General features: G+C 31.9%; 1 protein-coding gene across 2 annotated transcripts in view; it reads right to left on the bottom strand.

The window, feature by feature from the left end:
• LOC133880205 (uncharacterized) overlaps window positions 1-14,418 on the bottom strand; it is a 53,911-nt gene extending 39,493 nt beyond the window's left edge. The window contains exons 1-3 of one of the 2 annotated variants that reach the window (XM_062319106.1): window positions 12,167-12,409; window positions 8,096-8,148; window positions 6,151-6,251 (exon numbers count right to left, since the gene is read on the bottom strand). In XM_062319106.1, the coding sequence (XP_062175090.1) occupies window positions 6,151-6,209 (59 nt within the window). In that variant the 5' untranslated portion in view covers window positions 6,210-6,251; window positions 8,096-8,148; window positions 12,167-12,409. Of the gene's footprint in view, window positions 1-6,150; window positions 6,252-8,095; window positions 8,149-12,166; window positions 12,410-14,366 lie in introns of those variants that run through there. The other variant, XM_062319107.1, reaches the window with a different exon arrangement.
• Between the last annotated feature and the right edge of the window lie 1,300 nt (window positions 14,419-15,718).

The following is a 15,718-nucleotide window of genomic DNA, read 5'->3' on the forward strand; positions in this document are numbered from 1 at the left end:
TGCTTGGTGGCTACGGTAGTGCCACCTAGCCCTAGGAAAATCTGAACGTATCAATTTATGATACCTATATGTGTTTTCGATTTTCTATTTGTACAAAATGCTTCTCTTTTTTATTTTTTAAAAAGATTATATCCATATACTGTTTAGGCATCATCGTAATTATTAATTTAAATATTTCTTATAATACTATTCCTCTACAATCTTCGCACAGGATTCCAAAATTATTGGCCGAGTACTGTTAAATTGAATTGAAGTTCATCTTATTTTTTGTTCTATTCATCACCCCACATCCCTCCCCCATTCGCCCATGTCATATGGGCTCTAGGGGATGACGTGATTATGTACGTATGGCATTACTTTACTTAGGTTCTGTTGGTTTCAAAGTAAAACATTTTTTAGAAAATGTTTTCCATATTTTTCGGTATTTGGTACTAACGAAAATCATGGTCAAACAGAAAATATTTTTGGTTCATTAAGAAAACCAGCTTCTTTAATTTTCATAAAATGGTTTCATGTTTCTAAAACCGTAAACCGATGTCTAAGTTTGAGCTTCTCCTTCTTGCACACATTGTCTCTCACAATTCATTCTCCACAATTGTTGGAATCCACCGCCCCCAGAGTCCACAATCGTTCGCTGCCAAAGTTTGTCCGAAATGCCGCCAATAACTGGAGTCCACTGCTGACTACTAGTTGCCTCCATCAAAAGTTGCTAGAATTTGCCACTCTGTACGGTGGAAGTCATCACTCATATTTCGCAATCACTAATTTTGCATACCAGCGAAACACCAAAAAATATTTTTAAGAAAATCATTTTTGTTAAAAAGATTTTCTCACAACATATATTTGTTAGGGAAATTATTCAAGGGAATTCTAACATGTGCGCTTCTCCCCATCTATCTCCTTATGTCTCTTAATTGCTCCATTTTTTCCTAATTTAAAAGGCAAGATGGAGCGACCAAACTGAATATTGTAGTTGGGCATAACCATACTACTACTCATCCACTAGGAACGGCTGAGGAGGGGCTTAGACAGTGGGATCCACAGGCACTCCCTCAAGTCCGATTGAGACATACTCTGATCCAGCCTCATTAGTACATCAGTGGAGGCCAAGATGGTTTACACTAATGAGGCATGATGATTTCCATTGTGAAATTTGAACCCATGTCCTAGTGTGTACCTAACCACTTAAAAAATTTACTTAGACCACTGAACCACCATCCTAAATGGTAATTGTTCATCTTTAAAAGTAGATAGCCTCTTGATAATATTTGGACTCTTAAATTCGTTAAATGGGAACCATCAAAATAGTGAATTTTAATTATTTCCTTCTTACACCAAATGTTGAACTAACAAACCTTATCTCTTTGATCACCTGAAGCTCACAAAGACACAACTTATCTATTGTTGCTCAGCACTCGTCAACCCAGGATACAGGATATCCCGAGATCGCCATGGAAAATACTCGTATTGGGTCACCCCAGAGGCAAATACGCCCCGGGAGACCATGACCGGTGAGTATACTGCAAAGTAGTCTCGGATAGGAATATTCTGGGATAATAGAGTTAACTTGTTCAGACAGCACGATCGAGATTGGTCCCGGGACAGGTATTTCTCGGGACAACCAAGGCAGAGGATATATGGGAGGTTGTTGCGAGGTCTTAATCCCGAATTCTTAGGGCTCTTATCCCACTTAATACGGGATAAGAGCTCTACTCAAATTCGAATTGGAAACAACTACAAATTGAATAGGGCTCGAAGTCGAACATGACTCCTTGCCTATAAATAGGCCCATACCCCAGGTATGAAAAACAACTCTGATTATTGTGCTTTCAATACTCGATAAAAAAATGTCTTAAGATACTAATTTATTCATCAAAGTAAGACCCTACTGGCACACCCAGCAAGCTACTTTGTTTGATTTCTTTGTCTTGTAGCACTCGGTGAAAGCACCAAGAAAAGAGTACATCACCAAATTGGAATCTGTCCTAACAAACGTAATTTGGTCCAATCAAATCAAAAGCATTAAAAGTAGTTGAGAAAATGGCTAAATATAGGCATTCTAGTTCTAAAATATTAAATATGAGCATATATCAGACATATACATTTAGCACTAAATAAATATGTTAACTCATAAGAAAACATACTATTTAAAATGCAACGACATCCTAATCACATAAATTAAAAACACCCTCTACGTGGAACACAGGCAATGGCCAAGGCAAGACTTGTTCTCATTATTAATGCCATCAAGGCAATGGGCATATTACACCGAACATTAATACTTTGCCGCTTTGTCTTTAGTTTATAATTTCAAAATAATAGAGCTCTTCTGGAAGGTTAACACCCTAAATTAATCAAGTGTACACTATCAAGTAGATTTGATATGATTATCATGTAACTCCATGACAGTGTGGTCGTTAATGATATATAATCACATTGCAAGCAACACTGCTACTAATTCACCTTCGATAGGTTCCCATTCAAGGGCTTCAATCAGCATTCGCCCCATCCATCTAGAATTGGATCAAGATCAACTGGTTCAGATACCTTTCACTTGTCTTCTGCAAGTTTGAGACCTTACTTCTAAGACTACTCAACTTTTGCAAGTCCTTATCTTGACAAAATCTTCTTAAAGTCTCCTCTATCTCAGAGTCTATTCTAAAAAAACAAAAGAATCCACCTATAGCCCTATAATGGATTGAGTTACATAGTGCCACCCGGGTTTGGAGCCCAATTTTTAGAAGTTCATGTGCATTCATGCATGTGTCATCACCTCATTGATCGGAGGTCCAAGGGATCCTTGGAAAAGCAGTTTTAAATACCAACTGAAAGCTACTAAAATATATCTTTGCCGCATTCCCTTGATCTTGGGGGAAGAGGGAGGGCTTATTAGAACAACAATATCAGACAATATAACAAAATTTAATTTTATTGTTTCTCCTCTATCCTTCAAGGAAGTATAGTCTTGTAATCCATAAAGTAAAGTCACCCTCACAGGGAGCAGGGCTCAAGGCCAAGACAAGATGCCTTTACTTTGTCATTACTATAGATATATGATGGGAACCATGAGATTCTACTCATGAGTCTCTCTCCCACTTGATATTTTAAAAAACATATGGGTTTATCAAAACAAATGTAATCTCATTATAACTGAGACCTTGCCTTTTGTGTTCCTTTTAAAAGAAACATCATTCCTACTATCATTAGGAACCACAACCCTACATCATTCTTTCTTGCGCTAGAGAACCTTAAATAGTTAGGTTATCTTAACTTTCATTAAGATGGCAAATTCCAGTCATATGATTTTCATTGGAAACTGCCCTATCTTAAACTTGGCAGAGACCTGAACCAACAATATCAAGAAATCATCTCCCTAAGTTTGAGAAATCCAAACACCTTAGTGTTCAACACAAACTTAGTACGAGGGTTAAGCGAAGTAGGTACAATTTCAAAAGAAAAAACTAGCACTATTCATGGTAACCAAATTCATCTTAAAGATCATGATTACCTAGGCAACCTTCCATCAATGAATTAAATTCAAGGTTTGTTAGTCCAGTGTACCTTAATAATATGTCCAACCATAATGCCACCACAAAACAGCTCATAAAAAATTCCCTTGTTTTCTCAACCATGCTGCTAAAATTCGGAATTCTAGATTCGAAACAATGATCTTATCTTACCATTGCGTCAACCAAGATTCTAACATGCAAAAACAAGTTCCCAACAAATTTTAAGACTTGTCTAAAGTATCAAAAAATTGTAAAAGAGCTTCAAATGACTTGAAATTTTCCAGTTAAGATTTCAATATGTTTTAGTTTCAAGAACATTTTTTCAATCACAGGAGGTGCCTGGAAAAAATCCAGACAGCAACATACAGAAAACACATAAACAGAATTTCTACAATGCTACTATATTTTCCATATTTTCTATAAAACCTTCTCTAATACCTTGTTGGGAATAGTGATGCAAAAACATAATTGGGCAACGGAGAATATCAAAGTTTGTGAAACACATGTGAAGAACTATGCTATTTAGAAACTAAACTAACACAGAACAAGAAAACCTACTTTGTATTATGGGCACCCCTTCGCAATTGGGACAAATCTTCTTACTCCTCCAATGAGAATCACGTGTAATCACGTGTAGCCTTAAAGATGTTGAGACCTTCAAATCTTCTCACAATTGACTACGTATAGCCGAGAGTTTAGGCTCTCAACATGCTCTCACAATATATTAATTTATTCTTGAGATTGCTCAAAAATATAAAGTTCATAGTAAAAACTGAAGAACTCAAGTATTCATATGTTTTGACAGAGCTACAGGCTTCTCTATTTATAGGCTTAGGAAAGAGAAAAATGAGATAAATTTTTGAAATGTGGGACTAAAATCCAACGATAAAGTGAACGACTAGGGTTTCCTTAACCCTAGCATTCACATGCTAAAAAAACGTGGCCAAGAATAGGGATTAATTTCCCAGCCCAAGCGCCTACCCAGTAGACTTGGGCTTGGGTTTTATCCTAAAGTCCAATCTCCTATCTATACATCTAATGCATTGTTTCTCTCTAACCTATGTTTTAATAAATAAAAATAAGCAACTCAATAAATAAAAAGTCTCACATAATTAATTCACACTAGCGAGCGGTAAGGGGCCCAAATGAAAAATAAATAAAAACTAGCTTCAAATAGGCTTGTGACATTTGTCATCTCATGATTATTACAAGTTACTATTTAATTACAATGGATTACAATATATATATATATATAAAATAAAAAAATAAAAATTGTAATTGCCTTCTAGTTTATATGTTTTTTATTCATTCACTTAATCTCTTAATGTTGACTTTTGATTCCTCCATAAAAAATTTTCGTAGCAGAGTTAAAGTCAATAATACTGTCACTTGAATTCTCTACCTCTTTTCCTTGAGTAACTGATTTTATTTACTATTCTTATACTTGTGAAAACTCTTTTCACCATTTATATAAGTATTTTAATAACTCTTACTAAAATGCCCGGCCCTGACTAGGGACTAAGAATAATTCAATCTATAAAATCTATCTGAATGAAAATTTTCGTATCATTTAAATAAAGGATATGGATTCCATCTTGAGAAATGTGTTCCCAACAATGCTACATGTGATCACCCAATGTACTGAGAATTTTAGCAGCAGTAAATGTCTCACTCCTAAATGTATCAAAGTAACTACTACTTGACATCTGAGTTCACAATCATTTGAGGATTTGTAATCAATGTCATAAGAAGTCTTTCTAAACTAAGTTATTATATTGACAATGTTTGATAGGAATGACTCACATAGTCAATTCTGTGCACTAAAACTACACATCAATTTGAGGTCTCTATTTCACTCGATCAAGATAAATCATCGTGATAATGCATAACAGTCTTTCAAAATGGAATGCCAAATTCCATTATCGACTATGAACAAAAGGATTTTAGACTTTAAGGTTTATAATCTAAGATTTTGTGTGATAATCTCATTAATCATACCATAGACTACATTTAATGTAATCTAAGGACCATTTATATGAAAGTCATAAATAAATATGCAAAAAGATTATATGATATATGCTCAATAAAATAAATCAATGAATAACAAATTTATTCACCGTGAACTAAAATGTCTTTCAAATAACTACATTGAGATATATATATATATATAAGTTAAATGAGGCCAAAGTAGAAACTACTTCCTATCTGTTACCTTTAGAGCTTTCTTTCTTATATATAGATACATTTTGTCAAATTTCTAATTGCATCAAACTCTAAAAAATATGTTACCTTCTCTATTAGTGGTATTAAAATGCCTGAGATCGAGCTCTTTGTGGAATGTAAAAATAACAAATAGGTCCATTTTGTCAAATTCTGTCCTAATTTACGGATGCCGTTAGTACTGTGCTACTTTAAATCTAATTATATAACGATACGTGCCACCCATAATAAAAATTATATAACAATATAAAACTATAAAACTGTAATATATATATATATATATATATATATACACACTAAAAACTAAATTTACTTAATTAAAAAAAAAAGACACGTATAGGCCAGGTGGCTCGGCCCTAAAAAAAACAAAACGCCTTGTATCACCTGAAATGTTACAAAGAAAGAAAGAAATTAGTAGTACCTTGATAACTTTGGAGGTTTGGCCGTAGCATAAATGGGAATTGAGGGAGTTGACGGCATCTTCCACCTTTGAAATGTTACCCGCTGTCACTGTCGATGTTGCTGCATTCACACCGTCAAGAAACCCAACATTAAAGAATAACCAAACCTGAGCGAAGAAGAAAAACAAAACCACGACAACGAAGCAGAAGAAGCCTTTCAAAAATGAACAAGAAGGCCATCCTTATTTGCATAATGGTCTCTTCCACCTCCTTTTTCTTATTTTAATTTAGTTTTTCATTTTTACATATTTATATTTTACATATTTATATTATTTTTTACTATGGGTGACACATTTGAATATATAATTCTAGAATAATGGTCCCACATGCATGGAACTCACATTATGTAAGAGAGGTTGTGTAGGAATCTACACTAAAGAATTCACAGATTTTAGAAATTATTATTATTATTTTTTTTTTTTGAAAATTGGAGATTCGAACTAGTAGCCTCCGCTTTATGAGACGTAGTGTCCAGCCTATTAAGCCACCTCAATTTTTTTTAAAAAAATTGAGCATATGAACTCATTTCTTATTTTTGCATACAATAGGAAGCTCTCATAACATTTTTTATATAACAAAGAACTTATTGTGAATAAGTGTAATAGCAATTCTGATTTTCAACTTCTTCTTTTTTTTCTTTTTTTTCTTTTTTTATTTTTTATTTTTTTAACAAAGATTTCCTTCAAATTAGACTGTATACAGTTCTTCAACCCAATCTATAAAAACGACGTGTGCACATGCTTTTTTAATAAAAAATATTTCAACATTCCCTACTATTAAAAAAGTATGTGTTTTTCACATGCTCAATGAACACATGTCATTTTTATAAATTAGATTGTAGGAAGTTCTTCCAACTAAGTTTGAAGGAAAATTCAATCCCTTTTTTTCTTTTTCCCTTTTTCTTTTCGATTTTATACAGATAGAGTTGTCTTTTTAAAATTTGAGGAGTATTTTTATCTTATTGTGAGACAAAAAAAAGTATACTTTAATTTTCTGATCGACAATTTGACTCCATTCTCTCTCCTTGGATTTGCACATAAACTCTATATTATATATAGAATTTGGAAGATTTTAAACTCATATCCGATGCTGAAAATGCAACCTTTAGCATGAAATCGCTATTTTCACTAATTAGTTTGAGGTAAATCTGAAACCATAGCTTTTCGTACATTTAGGTTTGATTTTTAGAGTTTGAGCTTAATATCTCAAATCTCTTTAGATATTTGGTGTTTTTGTTCAGTTAGAAGCAACAATAAAGCATTGAGTTTTATTTGGTTGAGAGATCAAGGTAAGACCTAAAATCCTAGATTTTTGCCAAGTGTTGTAATTGATAATTTGTGTATTTAATCCAAAAATTTTCTTATGAGTTAGGTTAAAAACAAATTTAACCTAAAAAATATCCACCCCTCTCTACATGGCTCACCATACCCCCACCAAGTCTAACTTGTCCGTTTACTTGTCCCCATCTATCTCCTCACTCTCTCGTGTTCATGATTAAAACTTAAAAACAAAGGAATTAAATTAATAGAGACATTAAATGTGGATTTTAATTATTTTCTTCAGAAAACCTCACCAGTTACCACAGCTGTCATTTGTTAACAGATGTAAAAAAAACTATAGCAAAAATAGCATATTGCTTCATATAAATCCGCAATTTTTAGGTTTGACTCTTTTAAAAAAATTGAATAAAATATGATTTGTTTTATTCGTAATTGAATTTTTATTTTGTTTGCGAATTTCAAGGTTTGACTTTTTAAAAAAATTTAAATAAAATATGATTTATTTTTTAAAAAAATAGAATCAAAATTTCGTATCCAAACAAAGCAACTTCCCTACATCCATATTTACGCAAACATAAAATTTGATTAAAAAAAAAAGAGAAGGAAATAAGTAATAATTACTTACAGGGTTGGACGAGCTGCGTTCCAAAACCGCAAGCTTGTAAGTCCCAGTGTGCACTGCAGTAGACGAACTTAAAGAGGTAAAGCTATACCCCCAAAAACAGAAAGATTAAAAGAATGCCCGGTTTGAAAGTTAGCGATGCTTTTCTTTTTTTATAGCAACAAACCACTTTCCCAACCACTCCACCACTGGAACAAAAAACTAGTCCAAAAAGATTGCCATTCTTTTCCCCGCCCGCCCAGGGCCGGCTCTATGTTTGACGGGGCCTTAGGCGAAATTAATAGTAAGCCGAAATAGATGAATTGTTCAATGCCCATTAATTTCAACTTTTGCATGTTGGCGGCAGAAAAATAAACAAAATGTTTTGCAGGTAGGAGCTGGTTTTCAATGAAAATAATAATAGATAATATAATGCATTAGGATAAGAGTATGCTCTATGCATGGGACTAAGATCAATAAAATAAAATAATTATATATTAAAAATATTACTGTAAAGTTACGAGAATACCCATGAATAACCCGAATAGTAAGACACAGAATATTGCAAGGATTAGGCGATTTAAGGTTGGTTCCTTATTATCCAAAAAGAAATAAATAAACTAAAAAAATAAAAGGAAACAATGTTTACTCATGTTAATTAAGCGGTCGGGTCATCGAGGACGTTAAGCTATACCCCCAAAAACAATCAACTCCGTCATCGTCCCCTCATCCACTCCCGACATCACTACACAATAAAACAGTACCGCAAACCGTCCAGTTTTACCCGTAAAGGTACAACGGAGGACTCACAAACACTCACCCTTGAGTTCCCCGTGAAGAGGAACCCTAAGAGGAGGACTTTGGTGTGTATTCCCCGATCACTTTTTGTGCTCCCTTGTCATGTTAACATAGGGTCTTATGTTTTAATTCATTTGAATGTTTTATGAGATATTTGTTTTTCCTTTATGTGATTTACATGAATTTCACTTTTTTTTTTTTTGAAGTATTATTCTGCTTTTGAAAGCCAAAAAAAGGCAAAATTTTATTTGATTATTGTGCACAAAAGGAATACAAATGCTTTTAAAACAATAAAAAGTTAATTAAGCATTAAATTTGAATTTTTTTTTTTTTAATGTTCAAAATTATATGGATTTTATTTTTATTGAAACATAATAGGTACATATCACACTAACAATATCATATATAGATTCCAATATTTTAAATGTTTTAATTTATATGGATTAAAACTAAAATTATGGTTCTTTTGATAGTAAAATTTTATGTGATTTATATATTCATGTAATGTTCTTTGTGTAATGGAGAATTATGACACATGGCATGAACAAATAATTTTTAAACATTAAACCAGTTTTTTAAGTAAAAAAAACCGGTGAATTTTAAAGGTTGAACTAGTTTTGTCATGATTTTAATAAATTTATTGTACTTTGATTAAAAAAATCATGGATGTTAATCTTCATGAGACCAAACTAAGGATTTTTTCGCATTATATCATTAAGTGTCATTATAGCCCCATTAAGTTGAGATTTTTTTAAAAAAATAAAATTAAAAACATGCATTAATTCTAAGTGGTCAGATTTTTTTTTTTTTTTTCTCCAAAATCTTGTTTCAAAAATTTTCCTTATATGAGATTTCATTAAGTTCAAAATTTTAATGTACAGTATTTTGGTTTCAGAGTTTACTACTCACCAAAATTATAGAGAGACAAAATTTAAAACTAAGAACGTACTACATTAACTACCCATAATTGACCATATAGGTATTGCCTGCATTAATTCTAAAGAAACCGTACAAGTAAGTTGAAAAGTCATATTACTCTATTAAATTGGTTCTTTATACCTCTCTCTCTCAGTCTCTCTTTAGGGTTTGAAACATCTTGAATTGTAAAATCAAGAACATTCAGCAGTGACATTCAAGAGAAGAACAGAGTGTTGAAGTACATAATTTTATTGTGTTTTTTTTCTTTTTTTTTCTTTTTTGGTTTTGTGGAGGTTGAAGGACTTCGTGTTTTATGCATTTTTATTATGAGAATCTAGATATTGTTCTTGCTATATTTTTTTTTCTTTTTACATTCCGTTTTCAACCATGTCTACCTATGGGAATAAATTTTCATAAAAAATGTTTATTTTTCTCTGTATTTTTTTTTCCTAATGTTCAAAATTATTTGCGTTTTATTTGTATTGAAATATCTTCTTGATATTTTTTTTTTCTTTATACTTTTCATTTTAAACCATGTATACCTATGGGAACAAAGATTTAATTTTTTTTTTATGTGATTTACTCTATTTTTAACCATTTTTTGAAAGTGTTTTTATGTTGATGAAAGCAAAACAAGGCAAAAATTTATTTGATTGTTGTGCATAAAAAGAATATAAATACTTTTGAAACAACAAAGAGATATTAAGCATTGAACATGATGTGATGATTTATTTGATTATGTTAAATGTTCAATGAAAGATTTTGTTTTATTTTGTATTCGTAAAAAAATATTTTGTTTAGTTTGTTTAGTATTGTTTTAAATGTTTATAATTACTTGGGTTTTATTTTTATTTAAATCTAATAGGTATCTAATAGGTATCACACTCATAATATCATAGATTCTGCTAATTTTTTATTAATGCTTTGATAATTAGATTAAACCATATTTTCTTCTTGCTATTTTTTTTTTTTTTTTTTATTTTTTTTTTATACTTCTTTTTCGTTATAAACTATTCATATGGAGTCCCCAAGGAGTAGCTTAATCGGCTGAGGACCACGCCTCATGAAGCGGAGGTCACTAGTTCGAATCCCCCATCCCTCATCCCCCCTCTTGTGTGGATATGTCAAAAAAAAAAAAAAAAAAAAACTATTCATATGGGCACAAAGATGTGTAATATATCATAGCTCTCATCATTATAACTACTACCATTACTATTTACTAAACTGCTTGTCAAAGAGCGAATTTTTTACGTTTTGACAAGCAAAAGATTAGGGCTTAAAAAAATATTAAAACAAGTCCAAAACACTAAAAATCGACTGAAAATATTTTTAAAATCGTTTAAAATAGGCTTTAATAGAGACCCAAAGAATGCTCAAAAGGCTCATTACCTAATTCGCAGGTAGTTGATAATAACTGCATTTAATAACCATAATAATCGCACGGATGCAATTAGTAAAAACATGACGCAGATGCAGATACAAACATAGATGCGGAGCAGATATCTAAAAGTAATATCCGCATTTTGTGGATGTAGTTGTGAATATTGCAAATAACTTCATCCGCATGTATACCCCTGCGCTACCATCCCTAAATAGATCAAAGTCACTCTTTCATTACTTTTGTGTCCCTCCAAGAATGATGTGGCTTTTAAAATTACTACTTAATCAAAATTCAATAGTGATCAGTCACAAGTATAATGGTGATCTTAAAAACTACATCATTTTTTGAAGGATACAAGAGTGACAAAATAGTGACTTCTTGCATTACTCATAACAATTAGAAAGGGGGATTTTTTTTGTACCATTAGTATTCACATTTGTGGAATATTTTGTAATCTATAATTGATAGTGTCATAAGCTTTCATTGTCTTCTCCGTAGAGATAGGCAAAAGATGCTATGCATAAATTCCAATAGGTTCTCAGTTTTGTCTTTATTGGTTCCTTCACTTCCTTGATTTATCTCACGGAAAATTGTATATAGCCAAAATTTAATTTAATTCACTTGATTTTTTTTTTTTTTTTAATGGCATCCCTCTCGTTAGGGTTTGGCTTTAAACTATACGGTCAAATAGTGGAATGACCATTGTACCTTGTAAGCTTTATAAAATTACAAAATTACTCTTAATTTTTTGAATGCATGGGTATTTTAAGAATTTTTCACTCCTCCATCAAAATTTAAAAGAAAATCTTAACAAAAATGATTACAAAAACAATGAAAGTTAAAAAAAAAATAAAAATTAAATGAAGTTTCGGACAACATTTACATTCATTTAAAGATATGTTAATTGTTCTTTACGTACACCAAAAAAAGAAAAGAAAATTGAGTATATATAACTGGTGTTGTGTTGTGAGTAGTAAAAAATGAGTATATTTACTTACTGTCTTTAGAAGAGCTCTCTTTAATTACTCTTGTCTTCACTCTTCACCCAATGCCCAATGGAGGAAGAACCGAACAAGGCTTGGCAGAACCACGAAACTTCTCTTATATTTCCTTCTTCCCTTTTTTAATCTTAAATCAGATTACCAACGCAAGGGACAATAAATAGAGAATGTAAAAGGGAAAATAAGGGGAGCCGTTATGCTTGCCTCTTGGAGCTAGCAAGAATCCCTTTTCATTTAGGAGTTTGCTTGCGTAGGAGACCAAAGAATTCTTTTTATCCTTAAGAAAAAATACACAAGCTTTGGAGAAGAATTAAAGGCTATTCAAGAATGAAGTTTTCTCTAGTTTTTCTATTCTTTTATTATTTTCTTATGAGGATGATTTCCATCCGATTTATGTTGTAACTAATACTTTAGTTAGGGCTCGATTGAAGCCCTACTCATGTCTCTTTAAGTTTTTCAATTTGCCTTAATTGCTACAATTTGTATGTTGATGCTTAACTTGATTAATTCTAGTTTCTTGAATTCTTCGCATGTTTATGTTTAGCTAGCATAGGCTTATGGTACGGATTTGTTATTTATGTCAATTTAGATGACCGAGCCCTGGGCATAATAGAGTAACGAAATAACTTCGCCACAAGTTTTTGGATTAATCAATATAAAGACAACTAGAATAGATATCATGTACCAATATGAGTGTGTTTACTGATTTACATAGATTTATGCTTTCTTGAAAAACAACTTAGTAGATACCATGCTAAATCTTTAAAGAATAAAAAAGTTAGAGTCGATACCATGCCTAACTCGTTGGTTAAGGAAATCAATAGTTTTTTGAGAAGATACAATTCCCTTGTGATCAATAAACATTAAGCATCATGTTATGATTGTAGTATTGTGCATATTGTGAATCTTATTTGAGTATGATTAGCGGTGGATATCCATTCTCTCTCCTTGAAATTGCACATAAACTCTATATTATATATAGAATTTTGAAGATTTTAAACTCAAATATGACACTGAAAATGCAATCTTTAGCATGTAATCGTTGTTTTCACTAATTAGTTTGAGGTAATTAAATCTGAAACCCTAGATTTTCGTACATTTGGGTTTGATTTTTAGAGTTTGAGCTTAATATCTCAAATCGCTTTAGATATTTGGTGTTTTTGTTGAGTTATAAGCAACTTTAAAGCGTTGGGTTTTATTTGGTTGAGGGATTAAGATAAGACCTAAAACCCTAAATTTTTACCAAGTGTTGTAAATTGATAATTTGTGTATTCAATCCAAAAAATTTCTTATGGGTTAGGTTAAAAACAAAATTAACCTAAACATATCCGCCCCTCTACAAGGCTTACCATACCCCCACCAAGTCTAACTTGTCCGTTTACTTGTCCCCATCTATCTCCTCACTCTCTTCGTGTTCATGATTAAAACTTAAAAACAGAGGAATTAAGACTCTCAGATTCATTAAATTAATAGAGACATTAAATGTGGATTTTAATTATTTTCTTCAGAAAACCTCACCCGTCACCACAGCTATCATTTGTTAACAGATGTTAAAAAAAAAAAAAAAAAAAAAAAAAAAAACTATAGCAAAAATAGCATATTGCTTCATATAAACCCGCAATGTGAAAGTTAAACTTCCCGAAACCTTGCTTTAATGGCTAAGTGTGGGGTCGCAGATCCTCCGGTGGATTGGGATGATGACTCTCGATGGAGTTAACAACATATAAGAGGGAAGAGCTTGCGTGTGGAAGCTCCAAAGCTTTGCTTTGCAGCCAGTGTCTACAATCTCTAGATTCAGAGAAACTTGTTGCTGCATAATGGTACCCCCGGGCTCAGGAAGCTCTTCTTTTCAAGATCAGATGGGAAGTGAAAGTTAGATTGATTTCAAAGTTTGTTTCAAAGTAGTCTTGTCTTTAGAATTTGCTTTGTATAATCTCTTTGGTGTTTAGAGCTGTTTTTGTTAGCTTTTTTAATCGTTTGTTGTTTCCTCTGTTATGAGGAAGCGTTTGTGGTTTTGTGTTTAGTTCTTGTTTGAACCAAGTTTTCAGGCATCTGGAGTGTTGTTTTTTGTTATGTTTGAGCAATAAAGATTTTATTCACTCAAAAAAAAAAAAATTCCCGAAACCCATATTTACGCAAACATAAAATTTGATTTAAAAAAAAAAAAAAAAAAAGGAAATAAGTAATAATTACTTACAGGGTTGGACGAGCTGCGTTCCAAAACCGCCGCTTGTAAGTCCCAATGTGCAGTAGACGAACTTAAAGAAGTAAAGCTATACCCCCCAAAAACAAAAAGAATGCCCGGTTTGAAAGTTGGCGATGCTTTTCTTTTTTTATAGCAACAAACTTTCCCAACCACTCCACAACCGGAACAAATTACAAACTAGTCCAAAAAGATTGCTATACTTTTCCCCGCCCAGGGCCGGCGGGGATGAGGCATTTTTGTAATATTTAAATATTAATTAATTAATTTTTTTTTTTCTTTTGGAGATTCAACGTCATATTGTTAGTAAGAAATTTGCCTCTACAGATTCATTTTAATATTCATTAATTTCTTATTCTTTATTTTTAAAAGTTTTTTAAATCTAATGCATATTTCTAGTAAAAATTAACAACTAAAAGTATTTATAAATAAGAAAGTTACATAATAGAATAATTGAACCTGATTCAACATACTCACTTTATTACGCTCTTAACCTGAACAAGAAAAGAATAAATTTCTTTAACAATTAGTAATGAGCGGCTAATTATACAAACTGACTAGTATTTCTTTCATATGCTTAATATAATTTATTAATTTTTGTTGAAAAAAACATAAATAATTTATAGGAACACAAACTTTCCAAACCAGTCCGTATTCAAAGAAACCAGTCCGTATTCTTTCATATGCTTAATGCCATTGCCGCCTACAACGCTTAGTTTAGAAAAGACTTTTGAAAGACTTTTATGAGCAACTTGCTCATAATTATTCAAGGCACGTTGTCTGGGCATTGGAAAGACCCTCTCTATTCCACATCAATAATAAAAAATAATAATAAAACAACTTCAAAAAATGAGCATTTTGAAAATGTCTCCAATTCACTGTTGGTGCAGATGTCTCTCCTCCAGCTCTTTGTTTTTTTTTTTTTTTTCCGTCATTTCGGTGTTTATTGTAGGATATGTCCGTTTGTACACTTCTAGATTGTCATCTCTCCTTTTTCCAAAGGTAATATCCATGAAATTTCTTTCTTTTTTAGCTAATAACTTTTAAAATTGATGCAGTGTGATGTTGTGGGTCGTAAAGATAAACAACAAGAGATTCACAACAGTTCTCAAACCTTAAATTGTATCTAATGTTTTGAGGCAACATAAGAGAAAAACTCATCGATCTCTCAGTAGTTCATATTGAGAAACTGATAAAAACAAAATTCAACTCCTTTATTACACCGCAAGCTACGTATTTATAGACTCATAGTAGCGGGATTAGTTGGAGCCAAAGAAAAAATAATCCAAAAAAGGAAAAGGACAATTAAAACAAATCATATTATATTATAAGAAATTGGTAGTGGA

Source organism: Alnus glutinosa, chromosome 10 (genome assembly GCF_958979055.1).
Source record: "Alnus glutinosa chromosome 10, dhAlnGlut1.1, whole genome shotgun sequence".
Classification (NCBI taxonomy): domain Eukaryota; kingdom Viridiplantae; phylum Streptophyta; class Magnoliopsida; order Fagales; family Betulaceae; genus Alnus; species Alnus glutinosa.